Source organism: Ambystoma mexicanum, chromosome 3p (genome assembly GCF_040938575.1).
Source record: "Ambystoma mexicanum isolate Mex_15411 chromosome 3p, UKY_AmexF1_1, whole genome shotgun sequence".
NCBI lineage: Eukaryota > Metazoa > Chordata > Amphibia > Caudata > Ambystomatidae > Ambystoma > Ambystoma mexicanum.
The window spans coordinates 1,246,389,052-1,246,408,606 of NC_090925.1; the positions used below are offsets into that span (position 1 = coordinate 1,246,389,052).

Genomic DNA, 19,555 nt, shown 5'->3' on the forward strand with positions numbered 1-19,555 from the left:
CACATTTAAGAACCAGTTGACCCGTACTCTCTTCTATATGGACACTATTCCAACACTGCACCCAGTGGACACACTACAGGACTGCTCACTGCAGCATCTCCAGCCATGCACCGACAACTGTAAGATGTTCTAACAATCACCACACCCATGGAGTCAACAATTTATGCAATGCAGCCAAACCACACGCAAACCAACAATGTCAAACCTACTTTCAACCCGTGGACATACTTGTCAGTGTAGGGGCTTCAGCCATGCATCCAACGCAACATAGGAAGGGTCTTATAAAGGGCAAACCCTAGCAAACGGAAATGGTCACATGGGACTCCTAATGTGCAATACGTCCAATGACCTACACCATATGCTTATGTACGCATAGCAGCTCACTTCTGCTGTTCTACCAAGTCTACAATGTCCTCCACAACCATTGTGTAAAGGTCCCTGCCTTCGAAGACATGCAGAGTTACAACTACATGGTTGCATTATGTTGTGGTGAAGGCCTAGGCACTTGGGTGCATGGCCTAGGGCCTTCGGTTATGCATCAAACAGTCTAGGCCTTGCCCATACCCACCACAACATAACAGAGCCATGTAGCAAAATTCGAAAAGGCAACATAGGCACTGGCACTTCTACCCAACCACTGCACCATAGTACAGGGATGCAAGCCGACATGTTCCACTTACCATAATCCACAAACATACCACTGTGTTTGGCCCCGCTAACCACTTCCATTCACAAAGCATTGTATTACTGGCAACCAAACAACAAAATCTTGACAACATTGGTCCTGTTCCCAACACTCTAGTAAGTGCATAGAACCAATACTGCGTAGTGCACTACAACACTTACTAATCTGCGCAATGCAAACTACCCACGCACATATAAGAACCAGTTGACCCGTACCCTCTTCTATATGGACACTATACCAACACTGCACCCAGTGGACACACTGCAAGACTGCTCACTGCAGCATCTGCACCTATGCAGCGACAACTGTAAGAAGTAACTGCATACAAGCAATAGTGCAGTACAAAATGTACTAATCTGCGCAATGCGGACTACCTAAGCACATATTGCATCTACTTCAACCGTACCCTCTGCTGTACGGACAGTATTCCAACACTGCACCCACTGGACATGCAGCACCACTGCTCACTACAGTATCTCCAGCCATGCACTGACAACTGTAAGATGTTCTAACAATCACCACACCCATGGAACCAACAATGTATGCAATGCAGCCAAACCGTGCACTCAAAGCAACAATATGAAACCTACTTGCAACCAGTCGACATGCTTTTCCGTGCAACGGCTCCAGCCAAGCAGTGAAGGGGCAGCAGACTTACCATACACAACACATCATAGTACACACTAAGTTTAAATGTTCATGTCATGTGGAAAGCATTGCCCTTCTGCAATTCAGCCTTCTACCACTCATCACAGAAAGAGATTGCTGCTGGAGCTGTCATGCCATAACGAAGGCTGCCTGCAATCACCACACAAGGTTGTTGCTTGTTGAGGTAACCGCGAATTGGCATAGTAGGCACGGATACCGCTGGCACACCATCTTCTAATTATATATATCAGATGAACCACTTCTCACTCCCCCACCCTTTCCATCCCTTCTTCCCACCACCAGATGCCGTAAAGTATGTTTTCCAGACCCTTTCGCCGCCGCATTGTCTTCAGATACAACATGCCAGCGTTATCGAAAACTTATGACGTAAATCACGTCCCTGCATACTGCAGTGCAATCAAACTTTTGACTGTGCAGCTAACAGGGAAATGGGACGCAGGAACAGAGCCAGATATGACTAATTTTAGTGGGCACACTGTTACGTACAAGAGCCCCAGCCATGCACACAATGCCTTAGGGGCTTGCCACACACCACAACACTATCCTCCGATACACCATGGCAGCGTTTCCCAAAAATGTTGACGCACACCACGCTTCCCTCCAGCTAACCACCGGCCGCGTCCAAAGTTCACCGACATCACAGAGTACTCCAAACCAATAAGACTTCTGTCCGCAGAGTGAACAGGTAAATCGGTCCCCGGAGCGGAGCCACATATCATTCATTTTGTGAGACATACATTTCAGTTCTTAGCAAGAAAAGTACTGGTCGGATTTCCACCAAACACACAAAAGCACACTTTCGGAACAAAGCCGCCGCTCCTGCTGCAAATTTGGTGAAAATCCATCCAGCCGTTCGGGCTGTAGCCGTGCGCAAGGTTTTTGCCCATTCAGTCTATGGGAAAAAAAAAATTGGGACCCCCCTATAATTTCCCCCCCTGCACGAAACCTCAGCAAACTTGCCGAAAAAATTCAGAGCGGGCCATATACTTTTTTTTTCCAAAGTTTGGTGAGGGTTCCTCCAGGGGCAGCAAAGTTATAAGCCGCTGAAAAAGTGGTCTTCCTATGGGTTTAGCAACTTAACCCTAACTACATGGCTGTAGTTATGGTTAAATTGCTCAATTCATAGGAAGCATACTTTTTGGGTGGCTTAAAACGTCGCTCCCCTAGACTAATCCTCACCAAACTTTGTAGAAAAAGTATATAGCCCCCTCAGAATGATCTTGCGAAGTTTAGTGCGGTTTCATCCAGGGGAGCCAAAGTTATATGGGGCTCCGAAAATGTGTGGAACTCCTCATAGATGCAATGGAAAAAAAATGTGCTCAAGCATACAGCCAAACCGCTGGACAGATTTTCACCAAATTTGCACCAAGAGCGGCAGCTTGGCCCCGAAAGCGTGTAAATCTGTCCAGTAGTTTTTATTTTTTATTAAACAGCCAAAAAGTAGGCAAAAAAACAATTTGTGATATCTGGGTTCGGTCCGCAGACACACTTCCCTATTCAGTTTGCAGACACTCACCTAGACCAATCAGGGTCCAGCGTGATCTCCGCAGACATAGTACACGCCCGCTGATTGGTCAAAAACTTGAGGTGCGTCTAAACTTTTGAAACAGACGCCATGTTGGATTTGTGAACAGCACCTGCAGTCTCTGGGCATCGCGGTAAAAACATATTAAAAAAAAATAATAAAAAAATAAAACAACATTGCATTTGTCAAACAAATGAAACAATCCCTGGAGAGGCAAGGGCTGATGAGGATGGGATGGGATATGGCCAAAAAAAGCCAGAAACCTGGTGTTTTTTCTTCTCCGATGGCCGAACATCTCAGATGTTCGGGAACATCTCAGATGTTCGGGAACATCCATCCATATTTCTGCATTACAGGGTAGGTGAAAAGCAGTTTTTGGATGGCTTGTAACTTTGGCGCCACTCAATGAAACGGCATGAAAACTTGCAATATAATTTTAGACCTGACCGTGAAAGTGTATGCAAGGTTTGGTGTTGTTTCGCCAAGAAGGGGCCAAATTAGAGGCGTAGGGGTTCCAAAAATAATTGAACGGCTTATAAATGTGGTGCTATTTGACAAATGTGCACAAAGCTTTAGAAAACGAATTTAGACCCAGATTTGAATGGTTTTGCAAAGTTTAGTGGGATTTTGTCAAGAGGGGGCTAAATTAGAGGGGGGTCTCAACATTTTTAGATGGACTTTAAATGTGTTACCATTTGATGAATCTGCACAAAAGTTTTCAGAAAGATTATAGGCCCAACTTTGAATGTTTGTGAAAAGTCTGAATGGATTTTGTTAACTGGGGGCTAAGTTATATGACTATGTTCATACATACATTTTTACACTTTTCAAAAAATAAAACATGGACGAATCCGCAGTAAACTTGTGCAAGGAGCATTGGCAAGGACCCAAAAGCATGGTTTGGCGAAAGTGTCTGTGTTTTTTTTTTTTGTTGAAAAGTGTCATAATGTAGGTACAACAAATAGTGATATAACTTTGGTTGGTGACTGAGGTATAGCCTGTGGCCATGGGAGGTGGCCAGGTTGACCATGACCCGGACAATCTGGCTACAGGCCAGGACGACCACGGCAATGGGGTTAAAGTGAGCATGACCACCAGGGATCAGCTATGTAGTAAGGTTTTTCGAAATCGGGATGAATTTGAATGGTAACAATAATTCTGCTTGTGGCTGCAGCCCGAAGTGCTGGACAGGAGTAGAGCAAACATTTGCGACGAGCATCAGCAAGGACATCGAAGCATGCTTCTGCAAATCTGTCCTGTGTTTTACTTTTTGAAAGTGTCAAAAAGTAAATAGAAAAAACAGTGATATAACTTTGCTTCCTGGGCAGTGGGCCTGACCCTCAGCAAGGACAAATGTCTACTCTGATTTGCCTATTGGGGAATGCAGCATGGTTGAAGCCAGGCCCCGGCCCAGTAATCAAATGGATGATGCTTCATTGAAATATACTGATTTACATCAGGGAAGTATCTGTTTACCGTTTGGGGTTTTCTTTGTTGCTTTTTAAGAGCAGAATACAGGTCTGACACCTAATTGAACACAGTAACAAAGACATTGGCGATTGTTTTTAACCCGTTATACCGATTGGTTGTTTTCCAGAACAAAATCTTTATGTGCAAAAGGAACATGTTTGCAATGTGTCGTGATCTGGTGATTGATGGTCCTAGAGGTGTTTAATCATCTTTTTGTGGCCAAAAGTAGCAGGCATTGTTGCCATAATGTTGGTTTCTCTTGATGTTGAACTGGACTAGACGGACATCCATAAACTGCACGATTTTCTTTCAAGTAGATTTTACGCCGGTCCAAACGCTCATCCCTGGATTATTCTGTTCAGTTCGTACACCAGACTGCGGCTTCACCCTAGCCAAGAAGGACCAATGTTCAAGTAGACCCCCTAAATTCTGACAAAGTGCCAACCTAAAGCTGGGTAGACTAGTCCATCTGTTGTCGTTCTGACCGGAGGCATGATTCGTTCATCAAAGACCACCTAACTGGGTATCATTCTACTTACCTGCAATAACGCACACATAATGCGTGATAACACCTGAACATTCCTGTAGTGCGTTCAGGAGGTTGCCTTGAACCAATGGCTCCTTTGGATCGAGACCTAGATACTTGGTGCTCGCCAGCAAAATAATCCCCAAGAGCAGACTCGAAGTTAAAAGGCACCTTTCTGCAATATTCGGTTGATCAGGGGTAAACAATTCAAGTTGCAAGCCATTAGCCATGCATAAACAGAACTCCATTTCTTACTCGCGGTTATGGAGATTTTTGCACAACCCTCAACCTTCTAATAGAAATGTTTGCAATATTCTAAGCAGAAGGACAGGTGAGAAGAGTGGTAGCTGTGGCAGAGCAATGGGGCTTAACCTAAGGCGCGAGATGGGACTGTTATGGAAAGTACAGTTAGTCTATAGAGATAACCGAAGAAAACATCCCACACTGGTATACTGAAAGTACAAATTAAACATCTAATCTATATTATGTAAAAATAAGCAAACCTAATATAAACCCAGTGCACGAAAAAAGAACAGTAATGGTCAGTTATGACCTAACCCACACCTAACACTAAAATGTAAATCCACTATCTGGTGGCGGAGACAGTACATGTAGCCCAATGAGGGTCAGGACAACTGGATCCCACACAGCAGAACCATACGTTTAAGTAATAAAAAAGAGAATCCCAAGTGCCAGCACTGAAACACAGTCCCAGTAATCCTAAACTTGTAGGGCACAGTATTAGCAGGGTGCAAAATGTGCACTCGCCGCTAGCTAGTGAGAATTGACTCTTGGCAAGTAAGGAGCGGTGTGTTGTGTGTATCTATAGAATTGATGTAGCAAGTGAGTTTTTATAGCTCGCTAGTAGACTGCAACTTGACAGTTTTACCCCTGGAATTAGGATTAATATAACTGCGCACTGTACAATAAATGTAGGAATATGAGGGAAGAAACAAGAGAGAACACTTAAGAACACCCAGCCAGAGGCCACCAGTTGTCAGAATACATTTAGATTCTCAGCACCAAGTGGAAAAATAAGTGCATGATTTTAATACATTGTATTAAGACATTTCTCAAGGACCAGATTCAAATGCATGACTTTCAAAATACATATAACATCGCTGGTAATTGCTAAAGTTCGTGTCTTTGGCCTAGAACTCCAGTGACCCAGGAGGCAGGGTGAGACCCAGCAAAAAAAGTGCAATGGCAGTTAAGTACCTCAGAAACCCCTTTGGTAGATAGTTAGTTACAGGTAAATTCAGAAGTTCCTATAGGATTAAATGGGACACAGTCAAGGGGCACAGCTATGGCTGTGGCGGAAAAACAGACCAGTACCAGTTCTATCTGACAGGTGTGTAGAAGGCAGAACTGACCCCAGGGGATGCAATAACCGACCCCCTTGAAGAGCTCCAGTGCCACCCTCGAGACCATTAGGAACAGTTGCAGCCAAGCAGAATGATTCTGGCGATTGGAAGTCTATGGAAAAACACGGTTGAAAGAGACCTGCAGAAACCATTTGAATCCAGACCACAGGGATCCCTGGGGCAAGGATCTCAAATAACCCACCAACCCAGAGCTCAGAAAAAAGTACTCACGGTTGTGGCCCCAAAAAAGATGATTCAGGAAGGACTAAATCCAGTGAACACAACTCTTTTCTAGGTGTAGTTCACAGGATACACTCACCCAGGGACTTGAACCTCGGCGGACCAACAATGACCCAGACAGCCCAAAAGAAGAAGAATCTATCTTCCCAGGACTGGGACTCTCCTGCCAGAAGTGGATGGCTCCTAGAAGAGGGTGGGAGCTGAAAACAGATTCCTGATGGTTTAGGGGGCAGCCAGCCAGCAGAATTCCGTCCCATGAAGGAGGATACTAAGGTAGAGCCCACCCTACCCAGAGATGTGTGCTATAGGGATCGCAATTGCTTTCAGTGGGACTATGCTTCCTACACCTAGGCAGACGATCAATGTGGGTAAACAAAGATGGCAGTAAAACAGCCCAGAGACGCTCCCAGAACTGAAGACTGCGCCCATGAGGAAGGCCAGGGGGAGGAAGAGGAAAGCCGAGGAACAACGTTCACCAGCCAGAAATCAAAACCCTGCGCTATAGTCCAGAGACACAAGCCTAGCCAGTAGGCCAACCCTAGTCTCACAATTCAGCAGCAGGTTTTCTGCGGCACACTGTTCCAACAGGTAAGTAAGTATACATGCAGCCATCCAAGGATACATGCAGCAGAACTAAGGGCAGGCAGGGTCTCTACTAGATAAACCCACATGCTCGTGGACTGGCCTATGGTCCGTAAAATGAGGGCCTTGTTGGTGTGTATCTGTCTGTATTACAAAATGAAGAATTCCTGCAGACATGTACCTCCTGAAAGATGAATGGGGCTGGGGCAGAGATGGTCACGTTGTTGGCTACGACGTACTCTGCCCAAGTTCTATCATCCTTACAGGTGCCCACCTTCTACGTGGCATCCATACACTACTACCCTTCCAGGGGTTCTTATCTGATTAGAGTCGCCCTTCCCAACCTGCTGGCATTTTATACTTGAGCCTGGCATATGACAATGTCTACCCCAGTTTTGCAGACCTTTGAGGGGAACCCGCCTGGCATTTCACTGTCTCTGCCGCAGCCCTTCCAGCCTTTCCTAGACACCAGCCTGACCCTTGCCAGGCACCATCAGCATTTCACAGGCCAGCTTCATATTTGGCAAACTCTGCTCCAGCCGTACATGCCTTTCTGTGGTGCCAGCCTGTTGGAAAGTCTCTGCTTTTTTCTTTAGGACAATCCATCTCATTCTAGTAGTTTTACATGACTGTACTAATACTTTGCCCTTCCATGTCACATTTGCTGATCTAATCTTGGTGTTTCGTAAGGGTGTCAGTAACAGTGTTACTACCGCTCACTGGTACTCCTAATTGCAATCTAAGGGACAGGAAACGATGTGCTGAAAGCATTTGTACCTGTGACATATAGCTGACGTGCAGATGATGCCTCAGCCCTCAAGCTGTTCTGTACAGAAATCGGGGGAGGTTCAGTGATGGAGCCATCTAAAGTCTCCTGCCAAGCATGCATGATGCAGCCATTGGGGTGGCTTAAGTAGGCAGCATGAGGTACTATTGCAATATTTCAAGTCGGGGCAGTGCTGCATAGTGTACTAAATCCAAAATCTGTGCATTATAACGTGTTTTTTTTTTTAATTTAAATTTTCTTTGTTTGAGCTGTAACCAGTAAATTTTCTTGTATGTATGCATACAATGCCACAACAGATTTTTAGCCGTTGCCCTTGATTTAATTAAAACTTCTGCTAGCGGAAAAGGCTGTGACCTTTTCAGCCCACTGGTTACAGGAAATTCCATCCTGTAGGAACTGCCATGAAGGTAACTCTAACTTGGGACTCGAACTTCTTAAGATTCTGGCGAATAACAAATGCAGTCAAAACTCGGGTGATTTGGCCTTTCACCAAACTTCTTCTGTCAGGCCTAGCAATAAGTAAGTATTGGGGTAGAAGATGGGTGGGGAGAGTGAAAGGGACTGAAGGGGCGTGGGAGGAAAAAGACGGGAACGAGTAAAGTATTAGAGAAAAGATGCAGGTTTCGGTAAGTTAAAGAGGCAAAAAGGAGGCGAGAAGAAAGAAACACCAGAAGAGGCGCGTTCTAAGATTAAACACGAACTAAATAAGAACACGTTTATCTCTCTACTTCCCCACCAATCGGTCCATAAGGAGGAAACTGCTGAATTCTGATTTTCCACCATCTTTTCTTTAGACTTGATGGATACGCTGTCCTTTTTACGCCCCTCGCAATGTCCGGAAAATGCGATTTCCCCCTAATCTCATCCTAGAACATAAAGAAATCTTCGCCCCTTTCCTCGACACACTTGTAAATTCTTCATTTGCCAGCATCCAGGTCCCTGACTCTATAAAAAAGATCAGTGTCACGCCCTTGGTTAAGAAACCAGGCCTTGACCCTAAGGAACCAAGCAATTTACGTCCCATCACAAATTGCAGTGTTTTGCTAAAAATACTGGACAAAAGTGCTACTATGATATGATATACGATATGATATTTTATTTGCATCGCGCTAGTACACAAGTGTTTCAGAAACTCCAGTCTTTTGTTGAAGCAAACCACACCCTTCACCGTCAGACAATCTGGCTTTCATCCACGCTACAGCTCGGAGAAGGCCCTCTTGGACCTTCAATCTCATCGTTTGGGCATCTCGGACAAAGGCAACGTTGGTCTACTCATACTGTTGGATTTGTCGGCGGTGTTTGACCTCTTGGATCACGACCGCCTATTCCATGTATTTGGAGAAATAGGCCTATGCAGCAGGGATATCATCAAACGGGTGCAGTCTTTTCTCTCGTAGCAGACATCCAGAGTCTGCTGGGGTAATGCCACCTCACCATCGGCACCTATAGTCTGTGGCATCCTCCAGGGAGCCTCTATTTCCCCTTTACATTTTCACACATACATCAGGCTTTTGTGTGACCTCATGGACGACCTTAATATGTTTGTTACGAATTATGCTGATGACACTCAGTTATTCCTTGAGCTTTCTGGAGACTACGTTCTTGAGTCATCCAGCTTGCAAAATTCATAGGACTACATTGAGGCTTGGATAAACAAATTGGATGTGCCTCAATGGAAACAAAACAGAGTTGTTGATATTCGGAACAGCGTGTGCAAGTTCCAAACTTGATCCTAGATACTTGTATTTTACCATACACAACTATTGTATTCAAGTCTCTAAGAGAGTTAAAACTCTAGGCTTCCACCTAGGTTCCCTATTAAGCTCTGATGCACATTTGGATCAGACTGTGAGAAACTGCTCCCATTACCTTCGTCTACTGAAGAATTTATGACCCTTCTTCTCTGTGTCCAACTGTGCAGCAGTTGCTCATGCAACCATTCTATCCAGGTTGCACTACTGTAATGCCCTTCTAATCGGTGCCAACAAAAAAACACGCAGGCACTGCAAGTAATACAAAATGATGCAACCTGCATTGTCAAAGGAAAATCCAGAAGAGACCCTATCTCGCATTGTCCACACAACCTTCATTGGCTCCCCATCATTGCTTCATTACAATTTAAGACCGCAACGCTTGTCCATAAATCCTTATATTGTATCCTTCCACCCTAACTAAATAATTCTTGTCTACTTATGAGCCCCCAAGAGGTTTACATTCATCTACCCTCGCTTTGGTCAGAAATCCTAATTTCAAACTTGCAAATAACTTGGGAAGATCATTCCCCGTCCATGCTGACAGAATTTGGAACTCCCTTCCATTTTCCTCAAGGCTATTAAAAGAATCTAAAAGTTTCAGTCGACAACTGAAAACCTTACTATTCCATTGAGATTCTTCATTGTCCCTTAGTTGGCTCTCAGCCTCTGCGCTTCACTTTGTCCCGTTTATTGTTTTTGTTATGGTGCCCGATGCCTGCGTATAAAGACCGGAGGGAGATGTCTGTACGGTATATGGTAGAGGAGAGGCACAGAGGACCTCAGCCAAGATTCCCTATTGTTGGTAGCAATGGACGAGCAATCAAGGCCTAGCTTCTCAGGAGGTGATGCAGGCTGGTTCTTAAGTACAGTGTAGTCCCCAAGCACCCACAAAGGAATGTCCACCCACTATGTTAGTTATAACACAGCTCTTTATATAAATAAGGTTCACGTATATACACAATCACAATAACAGTCTTTGTGCTCCGACAATTTTAAAATGGTAAATATTTACAGTTCTAAGTGGTACCACTATTACTCTGATTCCATTAAAATGTGTCAACTGTACTCACTTCAAATAGCATACAAATCAATACAGCAAAACGTTATCAACCATAGACTTAGGAGGAAGACAAGTTGGTTAGACAATTGGCAGAATACTGGCCCGATGCCTAGACACAGTTCTGTATGAGGATCCCCCCACCTAGGCAACCTGTAAATGAAGATGCACTACAAGCCCAGACCATATATTGTCTTATTAAAGTCTTACCTTCTTCTATAGTTCTGCAACCCAAATGTACCTTGTGTTGGAGAGTTCTTCATCGGGGAATCTACGGGCCCTTCTTGAGTGCGCTCCCTTTCAGGCAGGAGCCATGGGTCATCGAACTTCCGAGATGAAGAAACAGGTGAATGGTGGTCGTCGAGGAAGCAGCGTCGAACTTTACGGTGCTCGTTGACGAAAGCTCGTGAACATCCTGTGAAGAAGAGCCGTGCAGTGCATCTCGACGACAAGTGTTTGTTGCCGCAAAGAGTGAATGAAGAACTTTGGCCAGCAAGGGCGTTGAGTCGTTTGCGTCTGCGAACAGGACGGGACCACGGCTGGCTTCAGTAGCTTTGTCGGCGTCTGAGGTCTTCGGGTGGCGGGAAACACACCGGCAGATTCTCCTCAGTCGTCGGCGGCCTTGACTTTCTCCGGCAGGACGAAAGCTGTCGATGAGGATGAACAAGGGAGTCCTTGGATCAAAATGTTTTTAGGCAAAGGGAGTACTGCGACTCCGGTCGGCGACGGAGGTCATAGACGGTGGACAGCTGTCCGGTTCTTTTCTTCGTTCTCCTCTGCGGTCTTCTTCTCCGGTCAGCAGCCTTTTGTAGGTCTGTCTAACAGAGAGCTTTGGCAAAGATCAGCTGGTGCACAATGGTCCCTCGTAGCTCAGGGAGAGGTCTCCTAGCCAGGTCCTTTCTTGGATCAGTTCTTTGAAAGCACAGTAGCTTTCAGATCAGCAAAGGACAGCAGCAGCAGTTCTTCTTGCAGTGGGCTTCAAAGTTAAGCATCAGTTTCAATGTCAGTTTCTACTTCAGCTTCTGAACGATTTCTAGCAGTGAGAGGCCCCCAGATATACTGTTGATCTCCCATTCACTCTGCTGGGTCACACTCAGGCAACCAATCACTCAGAAGGGCAGTCAGACAGCCAATCGGCTCACAGTGCCCTCATCCCATTCTTCTCCATCCAGACACTCACAACACAGAATGTGGATTCGGACAAGTACTCTGCCATTCAGCACTACACACTGCATTCATTCCAGTTTCGGGCAGGGCTGTCTCAGTCATTGTGTCAACCACCAGATACTAGACACCCATAACACAGAATGCGTATTCGTCACACACTCCATTCACCCAGTTCCCACCCCATGGGTGTACCCACAACATACTCATTGGGAACGCTCCAGCCAGTCTGGCCTAGACTTCCCCACAACACCATATATGGCACTTCCACCCAACAGCCAGTCAGGGGGAAGGGACAGAGTCAGGGCTTCCCGGGACTTCGGGAAAAGTAAGGTAACAGGCCATAGAAAGCAAGATGCAACAGGGGCCATCTTGTTTCCTTTGAGGAATCCACTGATTCCAATGACACGGCCTGGGCATCCCAAAATGGAGGACACTCAGGGCACCTGTCAATTCAGCACGGAGCTGCCACCAGCCCGTATCCTGCTCTGTGGGCCACACACAGGTGCCCAAAAACATAAACTAGGAGTACAGGGTCGTACTCCCACCCATGGGTGCCATAAGGGTATCCCAAGGGTCTGTTCACCAAACCAAATACAGGAAGAGCCGCACCACCAGGAGTCCCACATGAACTCCTGTGCAGAAAACAAAACAGAACATACATGATAAAGCAATAAATGACAAGGATTCAGAGGCCCTGTCCCTCTGATGCATTTCCAGCATCACACAGTGGGCTTTCGGTGCCCTATAAATGAATACAGTAAAAATAAATACCATATTGGTGCAACGAGGGAATGCCAGAAGATGACGGACAGTACAAATGTTGGTAGGAGTAAAGATATTAGAGGCACGGGGAAGGAATAGAAAAGATATAGATTATACTATACACAAGGATAGAAGATCTTGAAAGGCAAATATGAGGAGATATCAAAAGTTATAGAAAAGTATGATAAAATAATGTCTGGAAAGATCACAAATGTAAGAGAAGTGTTGTTGATAGACTAATAAAAGGGGCCAATGAAAACACAGGAGATGAGTAATTTGTGAAGAGACTGCTTTTGAAAAAAGACAGGAAAAGAAGAAAATCCAGCTACTCCTGCAAGTATTAAAATAAAAATCTGTCTATTTTTGTATTTAGTTTTTTCCAGTTTATCACGTGTGTGTCTGATGGGGCAAGTTACTTTTTATGCCTGGCTAGGAGCTTGTAAATAAAAAATGTTAACCCAATTGTGAAGAGATTTTGATGATGTCCTTCAATAATGCATTCAGCTGCAAATGTTGATGGCATAGAGTGAGTAAATGTGCTAGATCCATATAACTGACACATCGAAAGAGAAGAGCTAGGGAGGGGGACCCTGTGAAATGGCTGTTCATCTAGGGAAGAACTGCACTGTAATGTAAGGTGGTCGCTAGCTGGCAATGAGGCTTGTCCAGTTAACTGTTAAGGTGGAGTGCATATGGTAGTATTAAAAAAAAGATGGCCACAGTGGGGTCCAATAGCTGGTTATCCAAAATAGCATGCCTGAAATGGATGTAGAATAGCATATATATACAGGGTGGGAGTTTGTAAGATGTGTGTATAGCTTTTGCAACAACAGTGTACCACTGAAGCCAGTTAGCAGGCATTGGGACTCATTACAAGAATGGCAGTTACCCGCAGGTGCTACCGGCAGGTTGTCACCGCCCTCGTAATCGAATCCGTCGCCTGTCTTCCCGGTGTCACCGGGACATTACAAGTCCCGGTGAAGCGGGAAGCCTGGCGGGCGGATTTGGTAAGTCCCCATTCCTGTGCAGTCCCATAGGACTCCATAGGAATGGGTTGACGGAAGCACCGGCACCGTCATTAACGGTGCCAGTGTTTCTATGACAACTCAGCGGGCGGGTGCTGTTGCGCCCAGCAGGTCAGACCTGCCGGGCGTAATGGCACCCACCCGCAGAGTTGTAGTTTGCCGGTCATGAAAAAAGAGTGCCGGTAAATTGCTACCGGACCCCTTATTTCCAGACTGGCAAACTTGTAATGAGGCCCATTGTTTCTTTTTATGAAATCCAGATACCATTTGTCATTTTTCTGCAACAGGAAATCCTATATATGGGCATCACCTATGTGTGCCTGGTGAACCACCATAGCCAAGTAGCCCTGAATTTTAGAGAGCTTTTCTGAGAAACCCAATCTTTCCAATACGTAATGAACCATGCTAGGCTTCTGGAGTGTCTTGCACTTCCCTGCAAAGTATTAGATCAGTACTCCAGAGCTCTTACAACAGGGATTGCAGATTTCTCTGGATGAACTCTGCCAGGTCACCAATGGCGTCCGAATGGAAATAACCAAGTGCATCGTATAAATTACCGCACTTTCGAGAAGCGTGCCTGTTGAAGTACAGAATTCACTGTTTGGAGGGTATCCCAAACCTCCCAACCCGAGCTTGTTAAAGCAACAGAATAATCAAAGTGCATCCTTGAAAAAGAAATTAATAAATCAGTGTGCTTTCTTCAATAACATGGGACACCGGCACACCCAACCTTCTGCAGCATCCTGAGGTGGTTCTGTTTAGCAGACATGTTTCTAGTTGTGTCTTTTTTTGTGCTCTTTTACTCTTGCATCTTTGAGAATATAGAAATGATATAGTCTTGTCTTCTCTTTTCAGAGTTTCCATTTATTCCATGTATTACATCTGTATTTTCACTAAGCCTAAAACCAAAGGAAGAAAGGAGTCTCGAGGAGAAGACCGGCCAGGAGACGAGGGCATCAGGTGAAGGTCAACAATACATCATTCTTGAAAATTATGATCATTAAAATAGCTGAGACGTAATGATTTATCTACTTTAATGGGCCTTCTCTGGATGAGCTAGAACATCAATTCCCGGTCCTTTAATCTGTGAAGTGTTAGTGCCTCCCCAGACTGGCACCCTTTTATTATTTATGTATGCAAGAATTCGTCAGCAGGGTGTGTGGGGCATAAACCAAGCAGGTAGCTTTTGAGGATGGATTAGGATTAGCATGGAATTTGTTTTTTTGGAGGAAGATTCTGCCTTTCTGTCCAAGTTGACTAGGACACTATCTGCCCTTGCCATGGAAGACTGGCCAGTGAGCTTGAGAAGCATCACGCGTACTTGTAATTTCTGAGAGATCTTGGGATCCACCACAGGAATTGAGTACTTGCACGCCATGAAGCAGGAAAAGGAATCTCTTCTCTGGGTCCTTCCGTTTTCCTAGGAGCAGTCTCCGTGTGTCCCTGCGCATCAGATGGTTAAAGTAAGTCTTCCTGTGGAGTTTTTTTTTAAACTTCTTTTTATTAACATTTTAAAACATAAACATCTCCAACAGTCCCCTCCCCTTTCCCCCCAAGGAAAACAAACAAGCCACTTCCCTGTGTTCCTTGACTCTCCAAAAATGCTGTCCATCCCCCCTGCTGCTCACTGTAGGTCCAATAGCCTGAGACGCTGTGGGCCAACCAATCCTAAGTCGTATCTGAGAAAGGGCAACATTTCACCCCATTCACTTGCAAAGCTCTATAGTGCATTGTTCATTGCATATGTTGCCCATTCCACCGTGACTATCTCCCAGACCTTCCGTAGCCAATCCTGAAATGCTGGTACTGTCAGGCTTTTCCAATTCTGGGCAATCAATGTCATTCCTGCAATAATAAGCATCACCTGTGCTCTTTCCCTAGCTCCAGGTGCACATCCCACGTCTTCATGCAGAATGCCCAACAGGATCAACTCTGGGGATCTGCTCTCCCCTGGGCCAAAAGCTTGTTGTTGAGCTTTCCGAATTTCCTCCCAGAAGGGCACTACATTAGGGCACCCCCACCAAATGTGCTCCGCAGTCCCCACTGCCCCAGACCCTCTCTAACAGTGACTAGATGTCTCAGGATATAGTCTGTGTAGATGGGCCGGAGAGTAGTGCCAACTGTACATAACTTTATACCAAGCCTCCTGGGTCTGGGATGCTCTTGCTAATTTTGGGATTATCCTCCATAGCCTCTCCCATTCCTTCTTCTCTATTCCTCTTCCCAACACTCTTTCCCATTTGCCCATAAATGCCCAGCTTTGCCTTGGCTTGGCCTCATCTAAAAATTCTATACAACTGCGAGATTAGCCCTTTTGATTAGACATTAAGAATTTCTTTTAATTTAGTAGGGTCTCTGACAGCCGCCTTTTTATTCTCTGGGTGCATCAACCAATGACGTAACTGATAGTACCGCAACCTTTCCTCCTCCCCCAGGGCAAAATCACTTTTACATTCGGAAAAGGAGCTCCTTTTCCGAATGTGAAAGTGATTTTGCCCTATCCTTCCCAATAAACATATCCCGCATCCTTCTACACCCCCCTTCCTGCCATTTTTTTTTTTTAAAGCCCCCCTCTCCAGCCCTGGTGTGAAGTGCCCATTTTCAAATATTGGTATAAACGGGGATGGAAAGGTAGTAATGCCTCTTTGCCTGGCCAACCCCTCCCAATTATCCGCCATTAGTTTAGTGACGGAACTCATGTACATATGTTTTGGCTGATGACATTTTGGGAGCCATAACACCACATCCAGGTCGTGCTTAGATACTGCCCTATCCATTCTCACCCAGTGCTTTTCCCTTCCTTGTTGAAGCCATTCCCTTATGACTCTCAGCTGCGTAGCCTCATAGTATTGCCGAAAATCAGGGAGGGCCAGTCCGACCTCCTTCTTTGGGGCTGTAAGTAACTGTCTACTGACCCTGGCTTTCTTACCCTCCCAGATAAATTTGTTCGTTATGGTTCGAAGCTCCTTGGAAAAACACTCCGGGTCTGTTTGAGGGACGGCCTGGAACAAATATAAAAGGCGCGGCAGTATAACTATCTTTATAGCCGCTATCCTCCCTAGCCAGGAAACGTGGAGATTGCACCATCTATGGAGGTCTTTTCTGATGTTTTTTACTAGTGGAGGGTAATTAGCCATGAACCACACGGGGAGCGTCAGAGTTATCTTCACCCGCAGGTACACAATCCCCCCCGGTCGCCATGCAAACGAAGAGGATCTTTTGAGCTATTCCCGCTCCTCTTTCCCCAGGCTCAGGTCCATTAATTCGGATTTGCCCATGTTGATACGCAACCCTGATACCTCCCCAAAGCTTTCGAGCAATAATCTACTGGCCCTACAGGATTGGGAGGGATCAGTGAGGGTGAACAGCATGTTGTCAGCAAAAGCTGCCACTTTCTGCTGGGTCCCCCCAAACGGAATTCCCCGGATGTTCCTGCTTGGAACATAACCTGTTTGATCGGGGTGTACCAGTTTGCCAAAAACCTGTTTGAGCCGGTTTGCCAGTGTGGCCGTGAGGATTTTACTGTCTTGGTTGAGCATTGACAGGGGTCGGTATGATCCGCAGTCCATGCTTGGCTTGCCTGGTTTTAAGAGCAGAATTATCACAGCCTCCCTCAGAGACTCCGGCAGCCCCCCTCGTTCGAACGACTCATTTAGCATGGCAAGCAGCGGGGGGAGTGCCTCCTGCCTATACGTTTTATAAAATTCACTTGGGAGCCCATCCGACCCCGGAGCCTTACACGTAGGTAGATGTTGAATCACTGTCTCTAGTTCGTCTAATGTGATTGGAGCGTCTAGGTCCTCCCGCTCCAGGTCGGTTAGCTTAGGCAACCATATGTCTTCCAGTGTCACCTGGATCTCCTGACACATCTCCTCCCCCTTATACTCATATAGGCGTTTATAGAATCTGAGAAACCCTTCATTGACTCCCTCTTGGGTATCCTAGGTCTGACCTTCCTCTCTCTTTAGTTCCCTGACCACTAGCCGCGGTGTTTAGTTTTTATATAGCCACACCAGCAGCCTTCCCGGTTTATCTCCTCCCGCATGTTGCCTCTCAATATATTTTTTATAATTTAACTTGCAGAGTCTGTCCCAGTGCTCCCTACTAGTTTGTTGCAATAGGTTCACCAGTGCGGTGTCCTCCTGTGAGGTGATCCCCCTCTTCATTATTTCCTCTAGCTCCTTCTCGGTCTCCTGTAACTCCCGCTCTAATCCCCCTTGGAGCCCTCTAGACTTGGATATAGCTGCGTCACGTACTACCACTTTGAACGCTTCCCATAAGGTTCCCTCTGACAGCACACTTCCTGTATTAATGTCAAAGTACTCAATGATTGCCTCCCTTAAGTCCTCACGCAATCCCGCTTCCTGCAGGGCTTCGGCCCTGAGTTTCCACGTCGGGATTCTCGCCCTTGGCGGCTGGTACCTCCACTCCAACACCAGGGGGGAGTGGTTGGAAAGCACTCTGGCTTTGTACTCAGTCTATCATTTCTACTACTGACTCCGAAGCCACAAACAAGTAATCCAGTCTTTTATGTACATTATGGGGGGCCGCATAGTGCGAGTACTGTCTATCTCCTGGGTGCTGCTGTCTCCAAACATCTTCTAGCCCAAAGTCCCGCAGTAGGGCCTGTAATGCCCTTGCAGCCGGGGTAGGTCTATCTAGTTTATCATCTGACCTATCCAGTTTAGGGTTCAATGTGCAATTAAAGTCCCCTCCCCAGATGATGGCGCCGCCCAATAAGGGGCTAATTTTGCCGTATAGGGCTCTGAAATAGGCCGCCGTGTCTTGGTTGGGGGCGTATAAGTTTATGATGCTCATGTCCCTGTTTTCTTGCATCCCTGCACCACTAACATTCTGCCGTCTGGGTGAACCATAGTCTGAAGCAGCTGAAATGGCACATGGGGTGCCACCGATGTGACCACCCCCCTTGCGTATGCTGAGTATGTGGCCCCAGTGGTGGACCCCCTCCACTTCCTCTTGACCAACTCCAGTTTATCTCTAGTAAGGTGGGTCTCCTGTAGTAATGCTATGTCCACTTTCAGCCTTCTCGGGTACATCATCACTTTATTCCTTTTCAGGTAGCCGTTCCAGTCTAGTGTTGCATGGAATTGGGCTCGTACCCCTCTCTCTCCCAACTGTGACTCCCCAACTAACCCCACCTTCCCCCTTTGCTCAACTATAAACCACTGCACACAACCCCTTCCCTCCCTGCCCCAACTGGTGCCCAGCTCCATCCCTGGATCTCAGGGTTTCCCGCGTTTGGTCCTGCCTCGGAATGCCGAGATCAGGTACCTGGCAGGGTGTCACCGATATATATTGGTGACGTAACTGGTCTATACGTGGGGGTGTGAGAGCCTGTTCCATAAGGCTCCCACTCCATTTATTAAATTGCCATGTTCAAGGATCATGCATGTGTAGCTCTGGTCGCTTTACTTCGACAGGCAGTATCCTGCCCTATATTCTAGTCCCAATGTCTGAGACTGCAACACCCTGGGTGCCACGGTCCCCATGCTACTTATCTGCGCCGTCTTCCGTCTGGATGCCCGATTCTTGGGGACAGCTCTGCATGTTCAGACATTCTGTCGCGTCCTCGGGGGTATCAAAAAAACAATGTTCTATTTTTGTGGAACACCTTCAGTGTGGCGGGGTAGATCAGCATATATTTGTAGCCCGCTTCTCGCATTCTTCTCTTGACTGCCCCAAAGTTCATGCGTCGGCGTTGGACCTGCAGAGTGTAGTCTGGGTACGCTGTTATGTTAGCCAACCCTCTTTGTATCGTTCCTTCCTTGCGGAAGTACTCCAGAATTTTCTCTCGGTCACGGTAATTCAGGATCTTGGCGATCACCGGTCTGGGGGGGGGGGGGGTCCCCAGGGGTGGTTTCCTCATCAGAGCCCTATGCACACGTTCCACCGCAAACCCCTGAGTCAGTACTCTCCCAGTT

General features: G+C 46.2%; 1 protein-coding gene across 3 annotated transcripts in view; it reads left to right on the forward strand.

The window, feature by feature from the left end:
• LOC138581406 (E3 SUMO-protein ligase ZBED1-like) overlaps positions 1–19,555 on the forward strand; it is a 161,005-nt gene that overhangs the window by 118,221 nt on the left and 23,229 nt on the right. For 2 of the 3 annotated variants that reach the window (XM_069652721.1, XM_069652720.1), the window contains one exon: positions 14,469–14,573. Coding sequence is in view for 2 of the 3 variants with exons in the window: in XM_069652720.1 (XP_069508821.1) it covers positions 14,469–14,573 (105 nt within the window). In the remaining variant the exon portion in view is untranslated. Of the gene's footprint in view, positions 1–14,468; positions 14,580–19,555 lie in introns of all 3 variants that reach the window. The other variant, XM_069652719.1, reaches the window with a different exon arrangement.